General features: G+C 49.0%; 2 protein-coding genes across 3 annotated transcripts in view; one reads left to right on the top strand and one right to left on the bottom strand.

Moving 5' to 3' along the window:
- LOC133354779 (collagen alpha-1(V) chain-like) overlaps positions 1 to 13,633 on the top strand; it is a 278,739-nt gene that overhangs the window by 87,809 nt on the left and 177,297 nt on the right. For both annotated transcript variants that reach the window (XM_061571899.1, XM_061571897.1), the window contains exons 5-11: positions 4,297 to 4,431; positions 8,044 to 8,124; positions 8,605 to 8,703; positions 9,786 to 9,890; positions 11,247 to 11,405; positions 12,341 to 12,400; positions 13,281 to 13,322. In XM_061571899.1, coding sequence (XP_061427883.1) covers positions 4,297 to 4,431; positions 8,044 to 8,124; positions 8,605 to 8,703; positions 9,786 to 9,890; positions 11,247 to 11,405; positions 12,341 to 12,400; positions 13,281 to 13,322 — 681 coding nt within the window. The remainder of the gene's footprint in view (positions 1 to 4,296; positions 4,432 to 8,043; positions 8,125 to 8,604; positions 8,704 to 9,785; positions 9,891 to 11,246; positions 11,406 to 12,340; positions 12,401 to 13,280; positions 13,323 to 13,633) is intronic.
- Positions 1 to 13,633, bottom strand: part of LOC133354780 (uncharacterized) — a 417,798-nt gene that overhangs the window by 294,195 nt on the left and 109,970 nt on the right. The window lies entirely within an intron of this gene.

The raw sequence follows: 13,633 nt of genomic DNA, 5'->3' as shown, positions 1-13,633 counted from the left end.
CGAGGGGATTGTGAAGAAGAAGCGAGACGGGCGTTGAGCAAGGTGTGCGTAACGAGAAAAGGGATTCGATGAGGAGGGAGTTAATAAAATGTAAACCATCTTGTGAGATACGTCGCCCACTAGGACAAGGAGCATAGCCAAGCCTGTCCATGATTAATGGATGAAGAGGTAAAAATAGCATAACCCATGGATACACTAAATGTCTTCTCAAATATATAAATATTATGAACATTCCCAATCGTATGACTGGTATCTCCCCGAGATTCCTGCTCAGGGAAAGTGCAGTCCCTGGGTCACAGTGTTTGTGTGTGTGGGGCGGGGGGGTGATAGTAGGTGTGTGGGAAGAGAGAGGGTGAGTGTGTGGGGGAGGAGATAAGTGAGTATGTGGGGGAAGAGAGAGGGTTTAAGATCATGAGGCTGGTGCCCACATAGCAACAGACCCAGCATAGTGATGGGGACCTGAGCTGGTGGCCGAAATTCCACATTACTATGACTGGCCAAAGTCCTGAGGATATGCATTTCACTCTCCACGTGTCTGGGTCGTGTGTGGTGGGGTAAAGTGTGGGTACCCCCACCTCCTTCAAGAGGTGTGGCCAACGTGGAATAGTAGTCCAAAACAACAAATATTAAAACATGATGCCTTCTAGTGGAGGGCCTTTATCCACCAGCGGTCACGTGAGCAAGGACTTGCGGGGGCTGCGCCTTCACCTTCCCACTTTCACCTCTCTCAAACGCGGCGCAGCCTTCCTCAATCGCCGTCAATGGGAGAGTCTCCAAGGGGGCCCTACCCAACTGCTGCTCGTTTGCGTTGTTTATTTTTGGTATTCCCAGGGCAGGCATTACTCAGGGACTTGACATTTCCGCTGGTGGCAATCTACTTCTCTGCTGCCCGAGTTGTGAGTCGCAAGGTTAAATGAGTCTCTCTGCTCAAACGAGCACAGGGCCCATTGATCTTGGCCATGAGCAATTTATTAGGAAATTCCACGTTACACTGCCCGAGGAGCGGGTTTCTCCACCTAACAAAAAATAAATAAAAGCAGCTCAACGTACATCCATTTGTCAATCCACAGCTGGATGAATGCCTCCAAACTCCACGTTAATCATTGCTGTTGTGAACCTGAGGTCAATGATCGGTTCAGAAATCACTCGTTGCTGATGGTAGGTCGTTGAATGTAACTTTTTGTCGATCGGGTTTATCGGTGCAATGCGCTAACCACTGTGCCACCGCTCCGCCCCTTGCAACTTCAGGATCGCAATTTACCGTTCACCCAGGAAAGGGCTTACGGAGTCCACCAAAGACTCGTTTTCAGGACAGTCTTGCTTTGCAGGATAGCTCTTTAAACTTTGTATTGGCATTGTTATTCAAACTTGTGAACTATTAAAACCAACATTGCTTTTTTTACATTTTCAGAATTAATCGATAAAAAAAATAAACCCGCTCCGCACGCTTACGTGTCAGCGAGACCATTATGCACGTTGCAAATTAGGCCCCTGGACGTAAAACAACTGACGTCAATTATTGTAAGACGCCGTTTTTCAAATAGAACCCCCGCTTTTGGGAGTTGACAGGTTTTTGCAGGAAATTGAGTGTGCAGTGCATATTTTTAAATCCACAACGGCTTCCAGATGTTACAAATTAAATTATTTTGTGATGTTTTCAGGATGTGTGTGTGTGTGTCGTGAAAACAATTAAGTCACCCGAAACGTCTCAAAAGTCACGTTCTTGTCCAAACAAATGTACGCCAGCGTTCCCAAAAGTGCTGCATCATCGTAATGACCAGAGACAAAATTGTCAGCGAACTTGTTGCAATTGTAATCCTATGCTGTGTTTGAATGCCGTATGTGCACCTCCGATTGGCACGGTTGGCTACGCACTGTGCGAAAGAAGTTCAACATATTATTTATTTGGCATGATTATAACATTTCCCAGCAGCCCCTGTACATCCTCCCTTCCCATGTAACGCACTGGCTCCTATTGTACCAGCCGGTCTATCCAACAGCTGTAAACCCTCCCTTCACATGTAACGTGCTGGCTATCGTCATATCAGCCGCTCTATGCAGCCCCTGTAAACGCTGAAGTATGGTCAATAAATCTTTATATCCGACAGCATGGAGAGGTCATCAACAAGCCACGTGTGTGTAGCAGGTATCTGTACAGATGGTGGCACTGTGGTTGGAGCACTTGGCTCACAATTGGATTGAGAAGGTTGTGAGTTCATGTCCCAGTTCAGGGACGACTCAGACAATCATCATACTGGGGAAGCTAAAATCAAGTACCGCTTTGTGCGATTTCAATAGCCGTTGTCTTTGAGAGAGGCTGACTCTTGCCATGAGAATGTGGAATTTCAACCACTCTGGAGACAAGGCCACCCGATGCTTACTTGAGATAAATATTTTGTTGAACTAAAGTACCGTTGGGTCGTTTGACCATAACTTCACCATGCTGGTCAGTTGTGTTTTGGTGTTGTGTGGTGAGTTGGCTGTGGTTCAGACATCACTGACACGAGCCACAGCCACGAACTCAACTCAGGTTAGATTATCATGAACTAATCACTGGTCAGCCACTCAACCCTGCAGCACTGTACACTGTACATTCATACCGTGCAAAGTAGAGTGTTAAAACAGTGCAGTGAGTTATTAATGTAAGGCACATTAATAGTGCTGCTTGTTGCTATGAAAACCAGTCCGCTGTGTTTGCAGTGCTAGTGGTTGGGTGGGTGTGGCAATGTAAACGTGGGAGGGGCTGTCAGCTCACCACGTGACCTGCTTTAGTCTCCCAGTCATTACGGAACATGGCATTGGTTTCGTTATGTGGCGTGCTGGGTTGTCTCTTCTCGGAGGTTAAACATGGTATTTGTGATGAAATTGTTAAATTAATGATGATGAAAAATAAGTTGGTTTTATGGTGATTAGTTAATGATGGTGATTTTATGATGATAAGGCACTTGTAAAAGCACCAATATAGCACTCTACTTTTATAATGATGATAATGATTTGATTGTGATCATCATAATATGTTAATTTAATGATATATTTCTGACATTGATGAAAATGGATTTATGATCATTTTAATGCTTGCATGACACTACAATAAGAATTATTAAACGACGATGGTTTATGGTCGTAATTAATTGTTGGTTTCGTGACAGTAATTCGGTGATGATGACGATGATGGTGGGAGTGTTTGTATAATGTTGTAATGATTTTCTAACAATCAATGACCGCATGATGCTGATCAGAGCTTTAAGATTTTCCTTTCTATTGCGACGGTGATAGGGGTTCCTAGGATCGTCGTCTTTTTGAGATAGCTGCTGTCCTGTGAATGTTGCAAGTCTTCTCGGGACATGTATTTTACTGTCTTTTCTTGGATTTTCTGTTTGCACTCAGTCACATAGTCACTTTAAGATGTTTTTTGTTCATGTTTTTGTTTTTTGCGGTTGCACCCGATTCAAGAGCCGAATGGCTCACAGGGCTATACCTACTAAATGAACTTGAACTTGAATGTAAGACGATGCGATTACCTGGCAGCAGAGTGGTGACACTTGCAGTGCGTCACGGAAGAAAAAAAGGGCCTTAGATTCACTTCCCGACTCGGGGCATCTTCCCGTGAGGAGTTAGTAACGTTCTCCTCCTGTTCTGCATGGGTTTCCTCCGGGTTAATTCCCCCTTTTTTTCTCCAATGGCTAAAAATAAAAGCCATACACACCTGCCATTGGCCAACATATTCTGATGCTGAAAAATTTTGCTTGCAAATTACTCAATTGGGAATACACACGGCAGCAATATATGCCCACTACTGTGACAACTTGCCAGCGAGGTGTGTTTTCTCGGTTAAACTAGCATAAGCTATCAAAATAAAAATAGCCGCTTGTAACACTCCCTTCATCGGGTATCGTGAGATATTCTTCTCCCCACGATACATCAGATTAATTTATCTTTGGTTCTTTCGGTAAAGTCACGAATAAAGAGAAAATAATAAATTAAATACTAGCATACAAAAATATGGAACGCTTCATGAATTTGCGTAATGGATGACACTCAAATTCGTAAACCGTTCCATAATTCTTGTATGCTAGTATTTAATTTATTATTTTCTCTTTATACGTGACTTTACCGAAAGAACCAAAGAGTAATTCCTGCAGTCACGAAAGCTCCAAATTAAGTATCAGCTTAATTTCTCAACCTCAGAGGTGGCGACCCTCCCGCGATGGTGACGCTGACGACGACATTGTGAGAACGACGGTGGTGTAACGATGATGGCGATGCTCACGGCAACTGTGTTCCCCCGTGTCGCAGGGAGAGATCCAGCAGTTGATGATCGTGCCGGACCACCGGGCAGCCCTGGACTACTGTGAACGCTACAGCCCGGACTGCGACACCCCCAGACAACGAGGGACGCAGTCACAGGACCCCGGCGAGCGAGGCGGAGAGGTGAGATCGACAGCCCCGTTTAAAAAAGTTCTCGACTTTTCCGTCATTTCCACCGCAGGTTTATCCCCCCCCCCCCCCCCCCCCCCGCTTCTCCTGATTGTGCGCGTGGCGTCACGTATGCAAGTATGTTGAACTTCTTTCGCACCGTATGTAGCCAACCGTGCTAATCGGAGATGCGTGGGAAGGATAACAAACTGAACACAAAAAGCAGTTCTAAAGAAATCAGTTTTCAATCTAGTTGATTTAAGCGTGCGTAGCTCCAGCGCGTTCCTAATATCGGAAGGAAGAGCATTCCAGACGACCGCAGAAGCGCATCTGAAAGCGTGCGATGTGGTAACCGTCTTCGTTCGATGGCGTAGCCAAGAGGATGACCACCGGAGGAGTTGGTGTGATGATGGTTTATGCTCTTTGACGAGATCAGCGAGGTGTTGTGATCAATTTGTCGGAAGCACTTTGTGTGTAATGAGTGCGACCTCTTAAATGTATTTGTTCGGCAACTTGAAGCCATATGCATGGCCACGAGATGGAAAATCTACGTGGACATGAGCAGTGCAGCAATTTGTGTTAGAGAATGGCCCACAGAAGTGGATACTACAGAACGATGTCTGAGCAGCGGCACATCGAAAGGGTGGGTGGGATGGGAGTGATCAAACACCCCCACCTGGAAACCTAGAAAATCGGTGTTTGATTGATATTTACCAGAGAAAATGCATTGATTTATGTTAATACGAATTTTTTTATATATGGCCCAATTTAAAACGCTTGGAAAGTTTCTATATCCACCTCTACCTCTGAGATCTCTGGTCCATGGGAGAAAAATAAATATTTAATTTCTCAGAGCTGGACGTTAGGCAAACTAAGTACAGAAACGATAATCTGATGAGTGTTTTCTTTCATTGGTGCCGGTGCTGACACCATCAGCTCGCGACACTTGGGGCCCTGGTTTAATCACAGGCAGCTGCCTGCAATTGAACCCAGGACCTCAGCAGTGCCGGATCAGCGCCCTGACCTCTGACCTCTGAGCCACCCGGCCACCTCAATATGCTCCCGTCGATAAGTAAAGCTGCCCCAATTATTAGGTCCGGGCATAACACAAACGGCACCCTCCGCACACACAGACGTTAGCTTCTCTTCTCGGTAATAATCTGGTTACCACCCGGTCATATGTTTTCGTTTGTTGTCCGTCATGTGACTCGTGTACTTGAAAATGACGCCACGTAATGCATCCGGAATATTTGGCAAGCACGACAAAGTTTCCTCTCGTCGTAAAATTTAATCGCCCCCCCCCTCCCCAAACCCCACAGCTTAGTGCTGTGGGCGGGCGCTCTAATTGCCCACCCCTCACGCCAGGTCTGCCCGTAAGATGTTTTCCCTCAGTGGAAGAGCAGCAGAGTCTATCACAATCTTGAAATTAGACTCGAGGAGGAGGAATCCGATGAGCCATGAAGCTCTTTTTCACAGACGTCCAGCATGGGCACGGGGTCAGTCAGCAAAGTTACAACAACAAACAATACAACAACAACAACGATAGGAGTGTGAAATAGAAAAAAAAAGAAAAGCAAGTCACTACATATAAATAAAAACAATGATACGTCTCATTTATCAAGCTTGGCCAATGCATCAACAACAAAGCCAAACGGATCCAAGACCTCTCCCTGAGTGTGTCCTGCTACGTTTGGGCACGGGCGTTGTAGTTTTGCAAGGGTTTGATTCCCCTAGATGATGGTGCCTGCGGGCAAACGGTGTGACGAAGCCTCGTCTGCCGAGCTGGCTGATCCCCCGGGGGCCATTTTGTCACTTTAAAAAATGTGTTGTTGATAATTCTGAGGTAACTCGTTAACTTGTTTTTATTAAGTTGTCCCCCCCTCACCCTCCTCCTTCCACCCCTCCACTCTTCTACCCCACGCCCGGCCGCCCCAGACTTAATGGAATGGTTTCCCCCTTTAGCCTGGATGACTTGACAGGGGGGTGTCCTCGCAAAACGTTCTTGCTCGCGTGTTTAATGTACGCATCGTATCAACGCTACGCTGTTCCTCACGCCGTGTCGGCAAAATGTAACGTATTCATCTTCCCGGCTGCGGTGAGCTCAACTGAATGGGACGACACATTCACCGTAACGGCCGGTTTGTGTTTTTCTGCGTCATTGATAAACGAGTCAAATCGTTGCAGCTTCACCGCCCGGATTCATCACAGTCGGGCTGCTACCTCGATTCAAACTTAGAAATCCCGGCAGCGCTTCGCTCAGCGCTCCGACAAGGGATGTTATAAGGCTCTCGTGAGATGCCCAAGATCTAGGGCTTGAACCCTGCCTGACCAGGGCTTGAACCCTGCCTGTCCAGGGCTTGAACCCTGCCTGTCCAGGGCATGAACCCTGCCTGTCCAGGGCTTGAATCGTGCCTGTCCAGGGCTTGAACCCTGCCTGTCCAGGGCTTGAACCCTTCCTGTCCATGGCTTGAACCCTGCCTGTACAGGGCTTGAACCCTGCCTGTCCAGGGCGTGAACTCTGCTTGTCCAGGGCATGAACCCTGCCTGCTCAGGGCTTGAACCCTTCCTGTCCATGGCTTGAACCCTGCCTGTCCAGGGCTTGAACCCTGCCTGTCCAGGGCTTGAACCCTGCCTGTCCAGGGCTTGAACCCTGCCTGTACAAGGCTTGAACCCTGCCTGTCCAGGGCTTGAACCCTGCCTGTCCAGGGCTTGAACCCTGCCTGTCCAGGTCTTGAACCCTGCCTGTCTAGGGCTTTAACCCTGCCTGTACAAGGCATGAACTCTGCCTGTACAAGGCTTGAACCCTGCCTGCCCAGGGCTTGAACCCTGCCTGCCCAGGGCTTGAACCCTGCCTGTCCAGGGCTTGAACCCTGCCTGTACAAGGTTGAACCCTGCCTGTCCAGGGCTTGAACCCTGCCTGCCCAGGGCTTGAACCCTGCCTGCCCAGGGCTTGAACCCTGCCTGTCCAGGGCTTGAACCCTGCCTGCCCAGGGCTTGAACCCTGCCTGTTCAGGGCTTGAACCCTGCCTGCCCAGGGCTTGAACCCTGCCTGTCCAGGGCATGAATCCTGCCGTGTCCAGGGCTTGAACCCTGCCTGTCCAGGGCTTGAACCCTGCCTGTCCAGGGCTTGAACCCTGCCTGTACAAGGCTTGAACCCTGCCTGTCCAGGGCATGAAACCTGCCGTGTCCAGGGCTTGAACCCTGCCTGTCCAGGGCTTGAACCCTGCCTGTCCAGGGCTTGAACCCTGCCTAGAAGGCTTGAACCCTGCCTGTCCAGGGCTTGAACCCTGCCTGTCCAGGGCTTGAACCCTGCCTGTCCAGGGCTTGAACCCTGCCTGTCCAGGGCTTGAACCCTGCCTGTACAAGGCTTGAACCCTGCCTGTCCAGGGCTTGAACCCTGCCTGTCCAGGGCTTGAACCCTGCCTGTCCAGGGCATGAACCCTGCCTGTACAAGGCTTGAACCCTGCCTGCCCAGGGCTTGAACCCTGCCTATCCAGGGCTTGAACCCTGCCTGTAGAAGGCTTGAACCCTGCCTGTCCAGGGCTTGAACCCTGCCACCCCCTGATATTGTGTCCGTCGCCGTGTGTGTGCGTTACGGTACGCGTGCGCGCGCCTTTGCCTTCACAGTATTACGAAGGGGAGCTGGAGTACGACTATGAATACACAGACGAGAATAAGGAAAAGCCCACAGATGGATTCAAACCCGTGGTACGTTCACAAAAGTCTGCATCATTGCGGTGAAGTGAATTACGATGTAAAACTCCACGTGCTTTCTTTAAATGTGTCATATATCCACCGGGGCGGATTTATTCACGTCTGTCGGGACTCACGGAGACGTCCAAACTTTAGTGCCACCGAGAGCGCCGTCGTCACTTACTTCGCTAGTTTCACGATCATCCCGTCGGCCGCTGAGACTGCAATCGGACCAACTCTCGTGATCAGAAGGTCGCAAGCACATAGTCCAGTCGGGGATCGACGGGGTGGATAAAACGAGTAGCACTCTGTTGGTAAGGCAATCGTGGCAATCCTGGCCTCACCCATGACAACGTGGAAATTCCAGCAACATACATGTTGAACTTCTTTCGCACCGTACATCGCCAACCCTTACTGACTTGAGCGCGAGGCCACGGGGGGCGGTTTGCTTTGAGGAGTCGGTCGTTCCCAACTGTCGCCGTGTCCTCCTCGCAGGAGGGCAGCCCCGAGGATGAGAGCCCCACCGAGTACAAGACCGATGACGTGACGTTCGACCCCATCGTCACGGCAACCAGCGACCCCTGGTCCCCCGTGGTAACGCCGACTTGCTCGCTCACCCACTCGGCTATTCGCTCGCCCATTCTCTCACTCACTTCCTTGCCACTCACCCAATCACTCAGTCACACACTGGTCACCCATTCTGTATTTTTTCCCGTTTTAAGGCAGCGTCGTTGATGAATGTGTTGAGTTGTTGTTGATTGTCATTGATGCACCACTGCCAACGCAGCGGCAGCAGCATCACAAAGATAGCTTACAACTTTGATACCGCTGCTGTTTGTTGTTGGCCTGTACTTAGCAACTTTGTGTTAACGATATATTTATAAAATCCACAATCACTTCAAATCACCATGCACTGGAGTCACCGCTGTGTTTGGCGTGTCACTCCTGGGCTTATCAACAGACCTCAGTTCCGCAATTGCTAAGCCCACTACGTAATGTATATATGTTGAACTTCTTTCGCACCGTACGTAGCCAACCGTGCTCGTCGGAGGTGCGGCAAAAGGGCAACAAACTAAACACAAAAAGGAGTTCCTATAAAATGGGTTGTCAATCTAGATTTGAAATTGCATAGCTGCCAGTGGCTTCCTGTTAGCGCGTGCACATCGCACGATGTGCCATCAAACCCGAGAGCCCTGACCACCGTCTTTAGCCAGATGTTCGATCTCCGTTTTTCTGCTTGAACTACAACAACCACTGCAGCCGTCCTTAATAAGTCCACCGCCAGCGTGGCTCACGCGAGACTGGAAAAACCCGCGCCGGAGTTTGTAGCTTCCTCAACCTGGAGCCCACGGGATGCCACGGTGACTAGGAGATGTCAACGACCTCGCCTGCTGTCCAGGAGGTCGTGGGTTCGATCCCGACCCTAACGCCTGCTGCTGTATATTTGGAGTTTGCATGTTCTCTCTCTCCGTGGTTTCGTGGATTCTACTCCAGGTTCTCCGTTATTTTTCTCCTCCACATTTAGAGCTATGAGGTCGCTTCTGAAAAAGAGCCATATAGCTCAGTGGTGCCTTACCTGGTCAAATAAAAATTAGTTTCAGTGCAAAGTTTACGTGGGTTTTACCGAAGGCAGGGAAGCGACGCGGCTCACCGATGCCTCCCGCTGTCGTGAGCAGAAGTCCGATGACAAGAGCGACGACGAATACGCCACCGGTGAGGACACCTACGACTACGGAGGCAAGGGGTCGCCATCGACGCCGTTGTCTTCAAATAAAACAGGGGTATGATGCGAACACATCGCTATCGTTTATCCCACCCCTCCTCCTCGCCGTCGTCGTCATCGTCGCTGTTCACTTCCTATCCGAAAGAACTCATAATGGGACGTGGCCTCAACGTGCCACCTAGGCCGGCCAGGCAAGCGGTCTGGTAACTTTACCGCCACCTCGCCACGAATAGTAAATTGCCGTCTAACAATTGATCGCTGGTTGTGAGTCGCCAATTTCCCGATAATCCCAGCAAGCCACGGTTAATGGCAGGAGTGGGAGAAACTAGCTCGGCTCCATGGAACGAGAATGCACGAGCACAATTTTACAAGCTCGAATCGGATTGCTCCTCTGCGGTTGTGGCGGCGGCGGCGACGACCGGCGTCGTGTGCAGCGAGCGACGGCCCTGTCCTCGTGGTCAGTGCCCTGATTATAGCTGAGATTGGGTGGATTCCTTCACACGCAGCTCACGGAAAAACCACGCGAATTCACTGATGTATTCACGAGATGGTACGTGCACACCGCATCCCGTTCGCAAACAGGATTGAGTCTTTTTGGATAGAGGGAAGACAGTTTCACCCATTGTACTCATTCACCACGCGATGTTTTTTTTTAATTACCCTCGTTTTTGTCACCAAACGGCTCAATGTGAATGTAATCATTGTCACCATCGTGACTCCAGCCACGTTAGAATGCAGAATCAATGGCACAGACAATTACCGGCGGCGCGATTGAGCGGGCGAGTGTTATGTTCGCGTGATGTTTTAGAATGGCGAGAAAACTTATGGCACAATCGGAGGCTTAATTTCACCTGGGTCTATCTGGGTTGATGACCTGAAATATATTTATGTACCCAGCACACCACATCCAGTATACCGCGTGCTATGGCTCTTACTTGTCATGAGTCCACTCCAGTGTTACACCAGAGAACGGAAAAAAGGTGAACAATACAAAGGCAATCCAAGTAATGAAGTATTAATAGCTCTGGTTGAGCATTTAAAAAAAAACATTTATACTGGCCCATCGATAAAAAATACTTGTTGAATTCTTCTTCTTTCATATGTCAGCTGATGTAGATGCAAAAGCATCAACTACAACTTCACTATCAGCAGCAGCGGAGTGTGTCGCTGCCTAGTTTAGTCAACGGGCCAGTTTAGTTTATAGACCACCACTGAGTGAATTGTCACAAACAACATTCTGTAGACAAATTGCCCCCCCCCAAGCCACCGGTATAGGAATGTGGAATTTCCACTGTGTGCCTACGCTTGAGCGGTGGTGCGGGCCTATTGGGGGGCTGGGGGGGGTGTGTGTGTGGAGCGAGCGGTACGCTGACTGAGGGGTCCTCTCCCACGCTGTGCCGCCCGTACGGGGCAGGGGGACGACTTCGCGGTGGAGTACGGCACCAACGAGGAGGAGCACGACTTCGACCGCTTGGACGACTACAAGGATTACGACTACGGATACAACCCCACGGCCGGCAGGGCCAAGGGCGAGGCCGGCGCAGAGCTGCCCAGCATCATTGAGACGGGGGAGGTGAGCGGCCAACGCTTCCCAGCCACTCGCTCTGCTCACCCTCCTCTCCCTCCTCCGCTCCTACCCGACTGCTCCATGTCTCCTCCTCTTCCCACTCATCCTCCTACTCCTGCACTCCTGGATTGTCTTACCTCCTCCTGAGCCTCCATCGCTCCTGATCTTCCTGTGGCCCCCTCTTTCCTGCACCCACCTCGTTGCTACATCCCGGACGCTTTCACGCGAGTTTTGAGCTCCGTCAGGCAGAACAACTCATCGATATTCACGCTCAGAAACACCGCCACGGTGCTATGTAGCCGTAACTGCTGTACGGTGTGTCTTAATGCATCTACGGTACGTTACGAAATGCATTCTGGGAGTGATCACTACACCTTATTATCGTTTGTTGAGCACATTGTTAATACCGCATTTGTTTTTTAGACGTCGTATTTTGGTTCTGTAGTTACTTCACTCCTTAGTAGTCACCTCACATGCCACCTTTGTGTACCTGGAGATGCACTGCAAGGGAGGCTCAGTGCCTTGTCAATGTGCCATTGTATGGAGGGACTACTGCTGCATGGCGCTGTCTTGGTGTGGTCTGGGACTCTTTTGCTGCTTTTGCTGCCTTGGCCAAGCTTGATAAATCAGACTTACAAAACATTTTTTATTTTATTTACTTTGACATTATATTTAGTGATTCGCTTACCTTTTGTTCTGTTTTGCACTTTTATCGGTAAACTATCGTGTTGTTGTTGTTGTATTGTTTGTTGCTATAGCTTCGCTGACCCTTCCCTACTGGACATCTGTGAAGTAGAGACTCATAAACGACTTATCATATTCCTCCTCCTGCAAAGATCCCGATTTCAAGAATAAACCATGAGGTTATGACGTTTGTGATTTTTTTTCTCATCGTAATTTTAGTCGGTGCTGATAGTCGTTCCTCTGTTGTCTGTCTCCAGGCCTTCGGTGGACACAAAGGAGAGAAAGGCCAGAAGGGAGAACCGGCGATTGTGGAGCCTGTAAGAGAGTTGTTTCGTTGTTTTTTTCCACTTCCACGTGCTAAGTGTTATAATTGTTTTTTTGCCCTTCTATCTGGCAACAAAACGGACACCTTTTTTACAAGGAGTCATGTTTGCATAGACCACAATACCTGCAGTCATAATGCAAACAAAAAACACAACTCTGATAATGTGCACTGTCCTTGAAGTTGATTGGTCCACACCCGAGACAGCTTTCCCCAGAGCCTGGTCTCACATGGGTTGGACCAGATGACGCCAAAAGGCGCACAACTCAAAGACAATGCACCATCAGAGTATGAGAGCTCGGGGTAAGCATTTACACCATTGGAACCTCATTTGCCAGTAAAAATATGATAATAGTTTTTTTACCCTTCTATCTGGCAACAAAACTGACACCTTTTTTACAAGGAGTCATGTTTGCATAGACCACAATACCTGCAGTCATAATGCCAACAAAAAACACAACTCTGATAATGTGCACTGTCCTTGAAGTTGATTGGTCCACACCCGAGACAGCTTTTCCCAGAGCCTAGTCTCACATGGGTTTTACTTTACTTTCGCCGATAATACATCACCAGTGTGGGCCGCCACATTATTTGAAACCATTGGGAGTTTGACAGCAGCACGATGTTGATGATGTTGGGTGGTGGTCTCATTTGTTGTATATCGTCAGGGGCCGCACTAAAAGCCACCAGGAGATTTCTGGGGCCCGCGGGCCTTGCAATGAAGAACGCTGTCCTAGACGCACCACTTTAAGACGTCAATATTAACAGCGGCCAATGCTGCACCGAAATGAAAGCACGTGGTCAACGATTTTTGTTTCAAGATGAAGACTCGCTTGATGGACTGGCTGTTGTATTTTATTTCCTCTCTCAAACAGGGAATGCTTTTTGAGGGACCTCCAGGCCTTGAGGGACCTATGGTGAGTTCTACATTATTATTTATTATTAAGCATATTTATATCCACACATGGACACCCACATAGCAGATTAAACACAAATTAAGGAAGCGCAAAGAAGTGTGGAGAGGTTACATGCTTGCGATTACGCGGAGAGACGGAAAGAAGGAACGCATGGATCCGGGTCCGAATGTAAATCGTAGACATCATCTGAGACGCCATCTGGGACTGTTCAGGATAGCCAATGGGCTTGGGTGGGGCGCTTCGCTCGAACGGACGATGGTTCACGGGTGAGCGCTGCGACAAAACGGCAGCCTAAGGAGGGAAACGCGCGT

The sequence above is a fragment of the Lethenteron reissneri genome, chromosome 48, assembly GCF_015708825.2.
Source record: "Lethenteron reissneri isolate LAM-NWPU_2019-01 chromosome 48, ASM1570882v1, whole genome shotgun sequence".
NCBI lineage: Eukaryota > Metazoa > Chordata > Hyperoartia > Petromyzontiformes > Petromyzontidae > Lethenteron > Lethenteron reissneri.
This window is presented reverse-complemented; position numbering and strand designations above follow the sequence as displayed.